We start from the raw sequence: 13349 nt of genomic DNA on the forward strand, positions 1-13349 counted from the left end.
AGAATCCACCCCTCGAGGTACATACATATTTACATATTATTGTTTGTATGAAACGGTGTAAGTAGATAACCAAGTACAGAAGCAAGTAGACTAGCGTGTTAGTTCCACTTTCATAACCGGATTGAATCCGTCGGGCGTCCCCTGTTATGTCTAGGACGGGCGCATATACATAAGCACTAAAACGTTGTGTCCGTTCGACCCTCTTCTCGTATTCTATTTATCTTGTTTAGTTATTGTCTTTCCCATATAGTTGCTTATGTAAATATTAACATCCTGGTAACAGGGTTTTAGCTAACCATATGAGAGCTATATGATGATGACCATCTCATAATCTTCTCCCCTCTTTGTCCCTCCACTGGACGCTGCCTCTCCCCCCTCTATTCATTTCTAATCTCTGCCTACTTCTTACCACAAATCCATGATCTTTTGCCATTCCTTTGTTTTGATTATATCTCCAACCTATTCTCTGTTCACCCCTAACGTACTTCCCCAACATTTCAATTCTCCCCGGCAATATCCTCGATTCAAATCCCGGGCTCGACATGTCGTTAAGCATATACAATCAGCGCCGAAGCGTACCGTTTGGGAGATGATATGCAAGGTTATTATCCACTGCAAAATCGAGAGCATGAAGCAATTGATTTGATCGCGAGGGGGTATCCTGCTTGTCAAAATTTCCAAGAAATCTCTTGGTATATAGATCGAAGGATTTCAGGGCTTACGGCCTTCTAGAAGCTTCACACCAATTCCAGAATCACCTTTTGTATGCGGGTTGAAAGCTCGTATGGCAATGGGAGGAAATACTGGAAGAAAACACATCTCAACCTGAACCAACAGTCGGCAGATCACGAGCATGTCATCTTTCTCGTGTGCATATTGAGCTTAGTCTAATATGAGAGATGACATAGGGCGAGCACTGGTCGGCCCTATCCCACCAAACTTGCACGGTGGCGCGTTAACTGTAGAGAAATATATTCATACAACTTACTATGTTTACGATGTAATAGGCTAGGCTCGCGGTAGGTGGACTTATACTCTGTCTCTGTGAATGTAAATGATAAGAGATGCAAGTGAGAGGAAGAAGAAAAAAGAAAAAAGGATAAGATAAAAATCCCGCGTGTCGGTACTTGGAAGAAACGCCAAATCGGGCGTCCAAAAATCCCTGATTTGCTAATACGATTTAGTCCTTCGCCACCATCCACCTAGGGACTTATTAGAGACAATACCTCTGTATCCACTCACGAAGCGTATACAACTAGAAATTAAAGAGCAGGGTAGATCCTAGTCCGACCGGACACACCCAGCCGGCTTCCAATCCGCAGGGCTGGCCCCAACCTTGGAAGAGACTCAAAAAAGGGTTACAAGGTTCCAACGTAGATTTGCTTATAGGAGCCGCAATCCCAAAGCCGCTTTATTATACTCCGTATTAGATGCACCATTAAGTCTATGGGTTCATACCAGAGGTACTTTTTGGCCTAACCCCTAGTACACTAACACGCACCTTATATCTCTCCTATTTACTTCTTTTTAACGTTACTTTCATATTACTTCTATATTATGAAGCATTTTTTATACAATAAGACCAGCTATATAGCCATAAACTTGATTGATTTTTATATTGAATAACATAGGTATAGTGTTTGTGAAGATCGATATCTGCATAATATTACTTAGATGTACTCTACTATATGTAATTTGAAAGCATTTTTCAGAATCAAAGTATCTATATGAGTGGTGGTAGCAGAATTAATTATTCAACTTACTCTAGAGTAGTAGAGTATGTATAACATAGAAATTACTACTATTATAGTACAAGATTAGGTGATCCTACTACGTATGATATGCCTAAGTGTAGGTGAATAAAAGTCGTACCAAAGAGTAGCATAGTAAATGATTAGATAATAAATTAGGTAGAGCTCTCTCCCAGGTTAGGGTGTTTGGAGAGACCCAAAACTAATTAATTATATACGCGAATCTATGAGTCTGTGGGAGCTTTTTTCGAGTCTCTCCGGGCTAGAACTAGGTACCCGGACCACAAGGGAGCTCATGGGTTAGAAACGGGCAGAGAACCTGAGTGTTCTTCATAAGGTGTGTATTGTGGCGGCCATCTTGGATCAATACTCCCAGCCCATATGGGTCTGTGTTTGGTCCATGGAGGGATGGACCCCATATGCCGCCACACAGCCCAGTTTGAAATCCGCCCAAGGATTTCGATCCTTGTAGCTTTGGCCTTTCCCCCCCCTTTTTTTTTATGCAAGACAAGAGACTAGTCCCGGATTGTGCGGCTTTTTCGATCCCAGCTACAGTTAATATAAATCCTGATACATGAGCCTGGCTTCGGTAGACACAGTGTCTCTATTATGAGATTGTTTAAAAATAAAGCACTCAGCTCCCTTCTAGTATGGACATCTCGAATACACTTCCAAAATTCCCCCCTTCTTTTGACTCAAAATGGCATACAATTTGAGTCTCGAAGAATATTTTCAGATATCCCAACTTGGCAGTGATCAACCTAATCACCATCCCGGAACTTCTACTATACAACCACCTGCCTCGAGGGTCGAGCAGTCATCTGCATTATCTACCAATTGGCCTCTTTATGACCCTTCTATGAACTATGGCTCCGCATATGTCGACCCCAACTGGATCACGTACACCACCACTATAGGGGAACCTATAGCGGAAAGCATGTATCAGGGCAACATACAGCCTTCCTCCACCACACAGGCAAAGGCCGAAGACCATCCCCATCCCCATCAGACCACAATCCAGATCCAGTCCCCCGCATTCGCATCAAGTCACTCCACCAGAGAGTCATCTGCACCAAACGAGAACAACGTCACTCGTAATGAGCCCCAGGAACGAGAGTGAGTCGTATCTCCTCACTCTTTCCAGTTCATCGCTGACAGTCTTCCTTTTATCTCAGTGAATCGGACGGCGATTTCAAATGCCTCTGGGATGGCTGTACACGCCGCGAGAGGTTTGGAAGCCTTCCATCGTTGATACGCCATATCAAAGTACAGCATGGTGTACGTCGCTCTGTTAGGTGCCCCGACTGTGGCCAGGCTTTTGGCCGTCGGGATAACATGAGAGATCACCGGGGAAGACTTCATGGGATGTTTGACTGAGATTGATGGACTTTTCGGTTAGATAGTTTTTGTTTTGTTCTTGGTTTTTTCTAGAAAAAAAGATAAAGGACGGGAAAGGGGGGAATAAGCTGGGAATTTGAAATGTGTTTTAACAATATAGAACTTACATTGAAGTCTGGTATTTGTAGAGTGTGAAGTCAAACCGAAGCATCCACATCATCCAAATATGGTAGCCCCACCAGTCCCGTTCCTGATATCTAGCTGGGGAGTATCAACCTCGGTCATCCATGCCAACAGCCCTAGAGAATGAGAAGATCTCCACGTAAAAGAGCAGGTTAGGGGGCAGGATGTAAGAGAAAAGTGTTGCAAGTGATCTAGCATGTTGCATTTCATTGATAGAATGTACATAAAGTGCCAAAACCAGTGTTCTTCAACAATTTAACCTCTTAACAACCCATGTATTCAAATTGATGTCTATGTAGACCTTCTCTCTTTGATACTAACACTACAATGTATTTTGGATGTCTCCCCCTTCTCTTACCGCAGTATCTTGCAAGTTTGTAGAACCAACCCTCCAGGCATGTTATAGCGGAATTTCACATTGCTCGTTCTATGACTCCAAAACAACACAACACAAGTTTACGGACCATCTTCTCTTCTCAAAAGAGATGATATAAAACTACAACTACGAGGAACAAGATTATTGTTAATTGTATAATATTGACAACTGATTCTACATAATAGAAACAGTAGATCAAATCCGACAATGCGAATTTGATCAAGCAAGGTTGTAGAGCTTGCTGTATGTGGAAAAACCACACAATGTTGAAATGGTAAAACCAGCACCGACCAGACATCACAGCGAAAGTAGGCCGTGATGCCAGTCAGCGCCAGTTTAAAATCGTCAGTCATGTTGAAACTCCAGGCCCGCTTTTGGTATCCTCTAGAAAACCCGTTGAAACCCATATGTTGAACTTTTGGTATCATCGTCGTAACTCATCAGAAAAGAAAACTCCCCAATCCCGAGGTGACAGGTTGATTGTCACCTCCTCATTAAATTATTGGTAAATTGAAATAATTTACTGCGCATACTTCTGGCGGAAGTACTTAGCAGCGTTGACCATGGCGGTGAGAGCCGCCTTGGTCTCGGGCCAGCCACGAGTCTTGAGTCCACTGTAAAAAAGAAGCATATTAGCATCGAGGTCAAAAAATCAAGAGATTTGGAGTCAGAAAAAACGAACCAGTCAGGGTTGCACCAGAGCTGGGCGGGAGTCAAGTAAGCCAGCATCTCTTCGATGCGGTCCTTGATCTCCTGCTCTGTGGGAACACGAGGGGAGTGGATGTCGTAGACACCGGGGCCGATGTGGCGAGGGTAGGCCTCGTCGATGAAGACCTTGAGGAGCTTGGCGTCAGACTTGCTGTTCTCGATGGACAGAACATCGGCATCGAGAGCGGCAATGGCGTGGAAGAAGTCCTGGAACTCAGAGTAGCAGAAGTGGGAGTGGATCTGAGTGCCGTCGGTGACACCGGCGGTGGACAGCTTGAAGGAGTCGACAGCCCACTTGAGGTAGGCAACGCGAGCCTCACCAGTGCGGAGGGGAAGACCCTCACGGAGAGCGGGCTCATCGACCTGGATCACGGCAATGCCAGCGGCCTCGAGGTCAACAACCTCGTCGCGGAGAGCGAGAGCGAGCTGCTGAGCCTGGACGGACTGGTGGACATCGTCACGGGGGAAAGACCACCGGAGACAGGTGATGGGACCAGTGAGCATGCCCTTCATGGGCTTGGGGGAGATGGAAGCGGCGTACTTGGACTCCTTGACGGTCATAGGGGCGGGACGAGAGATATCACCGACAATGATGGGAGGACGCACGCAGCGGGAGCCGTAAGACTGAACCCAGGCGTGGGTGGTGAAGACGTAACCAGTGAGGCGCTCACCGAAGTACTGCACCATGTCGTTACGCTCGGGCTCACCGTGGACGAAGACATCGAGGTCGAGCTCCTCCTGGATCTTGACGACCTCCTGGATCTCCTTCTCGATGAACTTCTCGTACTCCTCAGGGGTGATCTCACCCTTGGTGAACTTGTTACGCTGGACGCGGATCTCCTTGGTCTGGGGGAAGGAACCAATGGTGGTGGTGGGGAAGAGAGGGAGCTTGAGAGTCTTGGTCTGCTCGGCGTAACGCTCGGGGAAGGCAGACTTGCGGTTGTGCATCTCAGGGGTGACAGCAGCCTGGCGGGCCTTGACAGCGGGGTCGTTGGTGCGGGGAGAGGAGGCACGGGCCTGAACAGACTTGGCGTTGGCCTCGAGCTGCTCACGGACGGCAGCGGGGCCCTCAGTGACAGCCTTGGCGATCACGACAACCTCAGCGGCCTTCTCAACAGCGAAGGAGAACCAGTCCTGAACCTCGGGATCGAGGGACTTCTCGCTGGCGAGGGTGTGGGGGACGTGAAGGAGGGAGCTGGAGGTGGCAACAATGACACGGTCCTTGCCGAGCTTCTGGATGGCGTTCTCGACCTTCTCAATGGCGGCCTTGAAGTTGGTCTTCCAGATGTTACGGCCGTCAACGACACCAGCGGAGAGAACCTGCTTGGGGCCAAGAGCAGCGACAACGGTGTCGAGCTGCTCGGGGTTGCGGACAAGGTCGATGTGGATAGAGTGGAGGTTCTGGACGTCGGCGAGGACATCAATGTTGTGGACGATGTCACCGAAGTAGGTGGCGAGGGTGATACGGGGACCCTGGGCACCGAGGGCAGCGATCTTCTCGTAGGTGGGCTTGAAGGCAGCCTTGGACTTCTCAGCAAGATCGAAGACGAGGACGGGCTCGTCGATCTGAACATCCTCGGCACCAGCGGCCTTGAGCTTGGACAGAAGCTCAACGTAGAGGGGAACGAGCTTCTCAATCAGAGTGATGGGGTCAACGCTCTGGCCACGGTCGGCCTTGGCGAGAGTCAGGAAGGAGACGGGACCGAGGAGGACGGGGCGGGTGGTGATGCCGGCGGCCTTGGCCTCAAGGAACTCAGCAATGGGCTTAGGCTCAGCAGCGAGCTTGAACTCCTGGTTGTCCTGGAGAGTGGGCTTCACGTAGTGGTAGTTAGAGTCGAACCACTTGACCATTTCCTGTTGATTGAGTCAGCATACTGAATCTAGACACGTATATATATTGTAATGATTTGCACATACCAGACTGGGGACATCAATGCCCTCCTTCTGGAGACCACGGCCCATGGCAAAGTACTCATCGAGAGAGTTGAGGTTGTACTTGGTGTAACGCTCGGGGATAGTTCCGAAGAGCTGGTGGTGGTCAAGGACCTGATCGTAGAAGGCGAAGTCGTTGCTGGGAATAACATCGACACCGGCATCCTTCTGGATCTTCCAGTGCTCGAGACGAAGACGCTTGCCCTCAGCGAGGAGCTCATCGCGGGAGATCTTGTCAGCCCAGTAAGCCTCGGTGGCCTTCTTGAGGTCACGGAGTCTTCCCATGCGGGGGAAACCCAGAATAGATCTAACCAAATAATCAGCAATTGTCTCTATAATTGTCCAGAATCGAGGCAACATACGATTGAACCATTCTGATGGATGTGTGTGAGAAAGGAGAAAGAAGAAAGGAGTCTCAAGGATAGAATTTTCACAAATCCGATGCCTTTGAGAAGAGAGAATGAAGGAAGAGAAGGGGGAAAGGTGTGGGAAACGCTCAAAGAAATATGGAGGGGAAGGAAACAGACTAATCCGAATGGGGATTTGGACCCAATGGGGATTTCGTACGCAAGTTGGAGGGGCAGCCATTACAGTATGATACATGATACAGTATGTTTGTGTAACTCTACTTTTGTACCTTGGCGTACCTCTTTGTACCTGGGGATCCAGAGGTTCCGGGTGGATTCCTTTTGGGAAGTTGTGTAATTTACAGTTATTTTCAGACCTCATTCAGTACCAATACCACATGGATCTCCGTGATCGGTCGCCATAGAAGTGATCACGCCATTGAACCACCGATAAGGTCTCTGCAGAGTTGTTTACGACTATTTGTCAATTAGTGTTCTTTTCTTTTCAGCAAGGGTCCTGTATGTTATATATCGTATACCGAAATCTAGCTTTTCTCGATGAGCGGTCAAGCCCATCTATATAAAAGAAAACATGCTGACAGGGAGTACGGGGCAACTACGTGACACGCTGTCAATTTGACCCCTCCACTTCACCCGCATCACAACAAGCCTGAAAGCTCATATTGATTCTTGTCAGTAGCAATTCATAGCTTTACCCTGTACGGAGTATTTTCCACTCAATTCTTAATGATTCTTCTGTTCTTCTAAAAAGGCAACAATATGACTCAGAAGATCCCATAACAAATCTTGGAACTCCCCGGTCTCGGGATTTATTCAAGCAATTGATCGGCCCACGTGATGTCACGATGAGAAAAGAACATAACTTTGTTTTCTTTGGGGGGAAAAAGAAAGCCATTGTCAAGACTCAATCTCAAAAAGAACAACAAAAGAGAATATCAGTCATCATGGTCTTCCCTGACCTGCTATTATCGCCCTCGATGCAGCCAATTCCCCGGAAGATGTCCGAAACAGCAAACAGCAAACATGCCCAGCACTCCGATGGAATTTCCGTGACTAATGAGGATGATCGCGACCTCCTAAAGCTTGGCTATCGCTCTAGCTTGGCCCGAGGCTGGAGCTCATTATTCCACAATTTCGCCTGCTCCTTCTCGGCCTTGAATTGCGTCGGATCCGGTATTCTTCGATATCGTCAGTAGAGGCGGCCTGGCTGCCACGTATATTTTACGTTTTCTGCCGCCTTTGATCACATCACTAACAATTCCACCAGCTGGAGCTCCTGAGTCTCCAGTAGCATACTGTCCGTCATCACAGCTGCCTGTCTCGCCGAAGCTTGATTAAGCTATCCCGCTGCAGGATCGATTTACTACTAGGTTCCGATCCTGGGGAGGCGGTAAAGCGGGCCACTTCGTGTCGTTCCTAATTGCCGCATGAACATTGGTTGCATGGACCGCCTTTCCCCCCGGGTGATTCGTTCGGAGTTGCCAACTACCTGAACTCCGAGATCGTCATGTTTAACCCGAAGACAAGCTTCCCATATGAAACAGCCGATGTCCGAGCGCGCGCAGTGGCATGGGCCATCTCCCTTTTCTTAGCCATCACTACACGCTAAATCGCCTGCCCCTGCGCATGTACTCCTAGGTGTTCTGAGCAGGTGTGAGAGTCATTATTATCGATATACTACTTAGCTTCATCTAGCTTTCCATGGGATTATCTAAGAAGTACGGCTTCCAGTCAGTCCAATGCGTGTTTATGTCTATATAAAATGGCGGGGATCCCAGTCCCGGAATGAACTGGGTTCTGTCCTGGTACTTGGTCAGCAGCTGCCTTGTGGGGCGGGATGCCTCGGGCCACGTTGCAGAAGAGGCAGTGTCGACCAAGAAAGCGGCAGCGAAAGGTGTCTTTTGGGCAACCGGTGCGTCTGCGCTGTGCGGCTTCCCCATTAGTATCTCAATTATCTTCTGCATGTCTCCTATTGAGACGTTCTACGACAATAATGTGCCCCGGCCGTTCATCAACATGTACGCGATGGCTCTCGGTCCCTATGCCCACGTTGTGATGACCCTTGGAGCAATAATCGGAGCAACAGGTGCTACTAACTGCTCTTCCTGGGGTGTAGATCTACAGTCTGATACAGACAGGCTCGGTGCCCGGCTATTTCTATGGCAGGCTGCGCTAGATTCCCGTTGCCCCTGGGGCATACGTGAAGTGGTGTTTGTGATGAATCGTCCCCTTCATCACCCACTTCCATTCCAGAATGCTAGCGGGGATTGGACTTACTTTATGAAGCCCAGTCGCAGGGGGGTCCGAGTGTTAGAGTCCAGTATATAACCGTCCTTGTGTCTACTAGACTTCTTTGATTGATCCGGTGTCTTGTAATACCAGATCAGCAAACTGTCTACATACTCGTAGATATGATCAAGAGCGTAAAGTATCATCACTATATCATTAATCTATTTCTCAAGCCAAACCAAATCTTAAGTCTAGTGAGCACCCAGCGCGGCCGAGATCAGCCTTTTGTATCCGCGCACCGCCTCTTCAAGTTCTCCCACGGTGATTGCCTCATCGTCACCATGGGCAACAAGGATACTACCCGGCCCGTAGAGATACCGCTTCACTTTTGGACCTCCTTGGGTATTGATGTTCAATGAGGGAATGTCAGTCCCATAGTTCACAGTAATCACGTCAAACCCGTCGACGTCAAAATCAAGATGCTGGGGTGGAGCGCCGCTCTCGACATCTCCAAAGTCAAGATAGACGCTTCTATCACCACCAGTCACATCTTTAACCGCCTTCCTCACAATTTCTCTCGTATCCTCTGGACTTCCAGCTGCTAGACGAACGGAAATCGCCGCCTCGGCATGTGCAGGAACAACATTACCAGCTAAACCGGCACGCATGACACCAATATTCAATGTGGATTGACCGAACTTCTCACTACGTAGAAGTCCACCTTTCTCTGGCAAAACATCTTCCAGTGTATCAAGGTAAGATAAAACAGGAAGAATCGAAGAGATCGCGCTTTTCCCGAGCCAGGGGTACCCCGAATGGGCTGCTTTTCCTTCGGCGATAAGCCTGAACCCAAGAGTACCTTTATGCCCCGCGACAAGCTTAAGCTCTGTTGGTTCTCCAAATATAACTGTATTGAATTTAGGTGGTGTTGGGTTGAGATCCGAGTTTGAGAAATGTTTCATTCCAGCGCCACTTTTCTCCTCGCCGACGTCAAACAATAACCCGATTGAGGCGTCGGGGTTAACATTCAGTGTTTCCAATGCAGCAAATAGTATGGCCGCGACACTGGCTTTGGCATCTACCGTGCCGCGGCCAGCGATAACCAGGTCTGATCGATTGAATGTCAGATTCTCTGTGTTACCCGACGCTGGTGGGTGAAGCGAATAAGGAATGAAAGGTGGCACAGTATCGATGTGGCTGGTCAGCAGAACCGAGGGAAACCTGTTTTTCCCGGCGTACGCATAAACATTGAATCTTTCTTGCTCGGTATCATTCCCCGGGGTGATGATTTGTTTCTCGGCGGTTAGGTTGTGTGAGCGGATGAAGTCCAAGAGGAAATTTCCAACGCTTTCTTCATGTTCACTGATTGATGAGATCTGCACAATGTCTCTGTGGAATGACAAGAGAGGAGATTCATCGATAATTTTGTTCAGGTCCACAGTTGGAGATTTCACGTTCTCATGGATCACTTTTCCGCTCAGGGGTTGTTGGGCTTCGGCCGCCAGCGCGACTCTTACTAGAGATGCGACAGCATAAAAGTAATCTGCCTTCATATTTCTCTGCTTATTGAAGTCTGACAAAGGTTACAGACTGAAAAAACTATGTTATTGAATCTTAGAAAGAGATGAAGTGTCCAGGTGAAAGGTGCCGATTAGGAATTCTCTCCCCGCAATGGCGTATACTCGTAGCCCTGCAGGACAGTACTTAGTTCTTTTCGTTGACTACCTTTCTGTACTGAATTTAGCAAGATGCACCATCTTGATCGGCTAATTCACTGTAATACATCAAAGTCATCAATTTGCCGAGCTTGGCCTAATTATTGCGTGCTCTGGAAGGATTATTCCCTTGGGTTTTGATCAGTGCTATATAAGATTAGATCTACAAAATTAATATCCTGAAATAAGAAAAGCAAATAAAAATTGACAGCGATGTTACTTTTAAATATTAGGAAACTATTCTAAACGTTAAATCAGAGCAAATAATCTCCACAGATTGTTTTAATTGTCTGGGCGATATGATGGACTATAAGCAGCATTCTGCTTTCCAACTTGAGGGGTTCCTCGACGCATGGTAAGCAAGGCATCGCAAGTAGTGATCTCGGCAAATGTATTCCAAAGGACAGTATTGTCAGCATAGGACACTAGGTAAAAAGACCCCTGCATGCCGCCATGCCAAGTAGTCCTTGCTCATCTTGCGCAATTCACATATGATATAACCAACTTTCGGTACTTCCTGAGAATGTGGAGTAGGGCAAATGTTAGAACCCATATAATGGCATAGATATCCCTTCAAAATCATTACAATTGCTTCAGTTGTACCTTTCTTCCGTGCATGAGCTACAAAAGACACCATGTCTTCTGAGATAGCAGAGAAAGGTCAAATTGGGACTATATCCACGGACAAAATATTGATACCAAAGAAAGGAAATGTACACTACGTTAACCGCAATGGAGACGACACTCCGCAGTCTATTGAAGAAGATCTCATCCCTGGTTATGATGCTACCCTGATGCGAGCGCGTGCGACGCTCAGTAGCGCAGAGGAAAAGAAGCTTTTGCGACGTATTGACTGGCATCTACTTCCACTGTTAGCTGTTATGTATATGTTGAAAAGCGTGGATTACAGCAATGTAAGATTATCTATTGAGTACACTGGTGGAAGATCACTGACCACAATGTTCTAGGTCTCATACGCCCGGGTTATGGACAAAGGCACACCACGTAACATCTTGACTGAATTGAAAATGACTTCAGATCAATACAATCTGGTTACAACTATGTATTATGTGAGATAACTCTGACCAAATTTCGCTATTGTGAGGTTGTACTAATCCCTTGGAGGTCCCTTACATACTTGCAGAAGCCCCATCAAACCTATTGTTGAAAGGTGTGCGACCATCGATATGGCAAGCTAGGATTATGGTAAATTGAACTATTCTACTTCTATCTGGTGTGGCACTAATGGCTACAGGTATCTTGGGGTATCGTTCTGTGCTGCCATGCAGCTGTGACAAATAGACAGGGTTTATATGCTGTCCGGTTCTTCCTCGGACTGTTTGAGGCTGGCCTGTGGCCAGGAATGCTTCTACAGCTCTGCTATTGGTATAGACCCGATGAGATTGCTCCAAGGATCGTTCTTGTGACACTACTAGGAAATTTTAGCACTGTGATCAGTGGTGTCCTTGCATTTGCTTTCAATGGCGTCGTTGCTGGTGGTCTATCCGGATGGAAATGGTATTTCGACCTTCTCGCAAAACTTTCAATTCCATACTAATGGTTATATTTAGGCTTATTTTGACGGAAGGAATCTTCACAGTCTTACTAGGAATTTTTACTTATTTCTTCTTACCTGATTGTAGGCCATCCTACCTAGCTTTCAGTGCAAGGTGTAACTGACCATCTGACAGTTCCTTCAACTGCGTCCTGGTTATCTGAAAAAGAAAAGGCCTTCACGCAAGCCCGCCTACCGAGCAATTCACCTCGGGCAGCGGAATCTAACTTCAATATGCGCGAACTCATCACGACATTGAAGAACAAGCGAATCTGGCTTTTCCTCTTCTGCTGGGCTTTCTTCACGATTGGTACAACGGGACTCACATTCTACCAACCCACCGTCATTTCCAATCTCGGATTTACGTGAGTTCTTCCAACTTGAAGGGAACAGTGCATTTCTAACAAAGTTCAAAGGTCTATGGGTGAAGCCCAGCTACTGAACATTCCATCTGCGGTCTTCGCAGTAATTTTGACAGTCGCATTCGGTATCTTCGCGGACACTGGGCGTATTCCACAACCAGCCATCCCGCTTGGATTTATGATTGTCATTCTAGCTTGTTATGGCGTGCTGTATGCCTTCCCAAATAACGGGGGTGTATATGCTGCGACGATTGTAGCAGGAGGTTTCTCGACTGCATGGTGAGTGCAACACTAGACCGACCATTATATAATACTTCAATGTCTCACGCTAAAATACATCAGGTATACAATGATGTGGCCCTGGCGAGTCCAGACAACCGAGGGTGCAACGGGATCTGCCTTTGCAATCGCATTTGCGAATAGTTACGGGCAGATTGGAGGGGCTGTTGGGTCTCAGCTATTCAACTCTCGGTTCGCGCCACGATATACAACCTCATTCGGGATTGCGATGGGATTTGTTGGTATGGCGATCATTATGAACCTGGTTACTTGGGCTTTTACTTGGCGGGTGGATGTTGATACGAGGAAGCTAAAGAGGATTCGACTTGCGGCGGCGAAAGAGAATCAGGCTGTGCTGGATGATGTTGATATTCATGCAGGAGAGAAGAGATAGACGTATATAGAATTGGGTGCATTAAAAGTTGAGAAAAGGTTGAAACAATAGCATTGATGCAATATCTTCCCTTCATGCAGAATAAACCTGATTGGTAGGCTATGGGCCCTACCCTGGAAACTCGACCCAACCCACAACCTATCAGTGGGGGCCTATAAG

General features: G+C 47.3%; 7 protein-coding genes across 7 annotated transcripts; 4 read left to right on the forward strand and 3 right to left on the reverse strand.

Annotated features, from left to right (window-relative positions):
• Window positions 1-2451: 2451 nt before the first annotated feature.
• N7479_003471 (uncharacterized protein) lies at window positions 2452-2871 on the forward strand (the record flags this gene model as incomplete). Its single annotated transcript, XM_057251168.1, has 1 exon — window positions 2452-2871. The coding sequence occupies one exon, from the start codon at window positions 2452-2454 to the stop codon at window positions 2869-2871; it is 420 nt and encodes a 139-aa protein (XP_057110493.1).
• Window positions 2872-2882: 11 nt separating this feature from the next.
• Window positions 2883-3306, reverse strand: N7479_003472 (uncharacterized protein; the record flags this gene model as incomplete). The annotated part of the gene is made up of 2 exons (XM_057251169.1): window positions 2883-3138; window positions 3257-3306. The coding sequence occupies 2 exons, from the start codon at window positions 3304-3306 to the stop codon at window positions 2883-2885; spliced, it is 306 nt and encodes a 101-aa protein (XP_057110494.1).
• Window positions 3307-4168: 862 nt separating this feature from the next.
• Window positions 4169-6661, reverse strand: N7479_003473 (5-methyltetrahydropteroyltriglutamate--homocysteine S-methyltransferase; the record flags this gene model as incomplete). Its single annotated transcript, XM_057251170.1, has 4 exons — window positions 4169-4262; window positions 4331-6210; window positions 6274-6595; window positions 6651-6661. The coding sequence occupies 4 exons, from the start codon at window positions 6659-6661 to the stop codon at window positions 4169-4171; spliced, it is 2307 nt and encodes a 768-aa protein (XP_057110495.1).
• Window positions 6662-7600: 939 nt separating this feature from the next.
• Window positions 7601-7994, forward strand: N7479_003474 (uncharacterized protein; the record flags this gene model as incomplete). The annotated part of the gene is made up of 2 exons (XM_057251171.1): window positions 7601-7844; window positions 7924-7994. The coding sequence occupies 2 exons, from the start codon at window positions 7601-7603 to the stop codon at window positions 7992-7994; spliced, it is 315 nt and encodes a 104-aa protein (XP_057110496.1).
• Window positions 7995-8441: 447 nt separating this feature from the next.
• Window positions 8442-8984, forward strand: N7479_003475 (uncharacterized protein; the record flags this gene model as incomplete). Its single annotated transcript, XM_057251172.1, has 1 exon — window positions 8442-8984. One exon carries the CDS (start codon window positions 8442-8444, stop codon window positions 8982-8984), a length of 543 nt encoding a protein of 180 aa, XP_057110497.1.
• Window positions 8985-9136: 152 nt separating this feature from the next.
• N7479_003476 (M20 family metallopeptidase) lies at window positions 9137-10438 on the reverse strand (the record flags this gene model as incomplete). The annotated part of the gene is made up of 1 exon (XM_057251173.1): window positions 9137-10438. The coding sequence occupies one exon, from the start codon at window positions 10436-10438 to the stop codon at window positions 9137-9139; it is 1302 nt and encodes a 433-aa protein (XP_057110498.1).
• Window positions 10439-11235: 797 nt separating this feature from the next.
• Window positions 11236-13190, forward strand: N7479_003477 (uncharacterized protein; the record flags this gene model as incomplete). The annotated part of the gene is made up of 8 exons (XM_057251174.1): window positions 11236-11514; window positions 11569-11670; window positions 11726-11806; window positions 11856-12118; window positions 12172-12239; window positions 12292-12520; window positions 12572-12796; window positions 12860-13190. 8 exons carry the CDS (start codon window positions 11236-11238, stop codon window positions 13188-13190), a joined length of 1578 nt encoding a protein of 525 aa, XP_057110499.1.
• Between the last annotated feature and the right edge of the window lie 159 nt (window positions 13191-13349).

The sequence above is a fragment of the Penicillium vulpinum genome (assembly GCF_028829585.1).
Source record: "Penicillium vulpinum strain IBT 29486 chromosome Unknown utg000002l_segment0_segment0, whole genome shotgun sequence".
Taxonomy (NCBI): domain Eukaryota; kingdom Fungi; phylum Ascomycota; class Eurotiomycetes; order Eurotiales; family Aspergillaceae; genus Penicillium; species Penicillium vulpinum.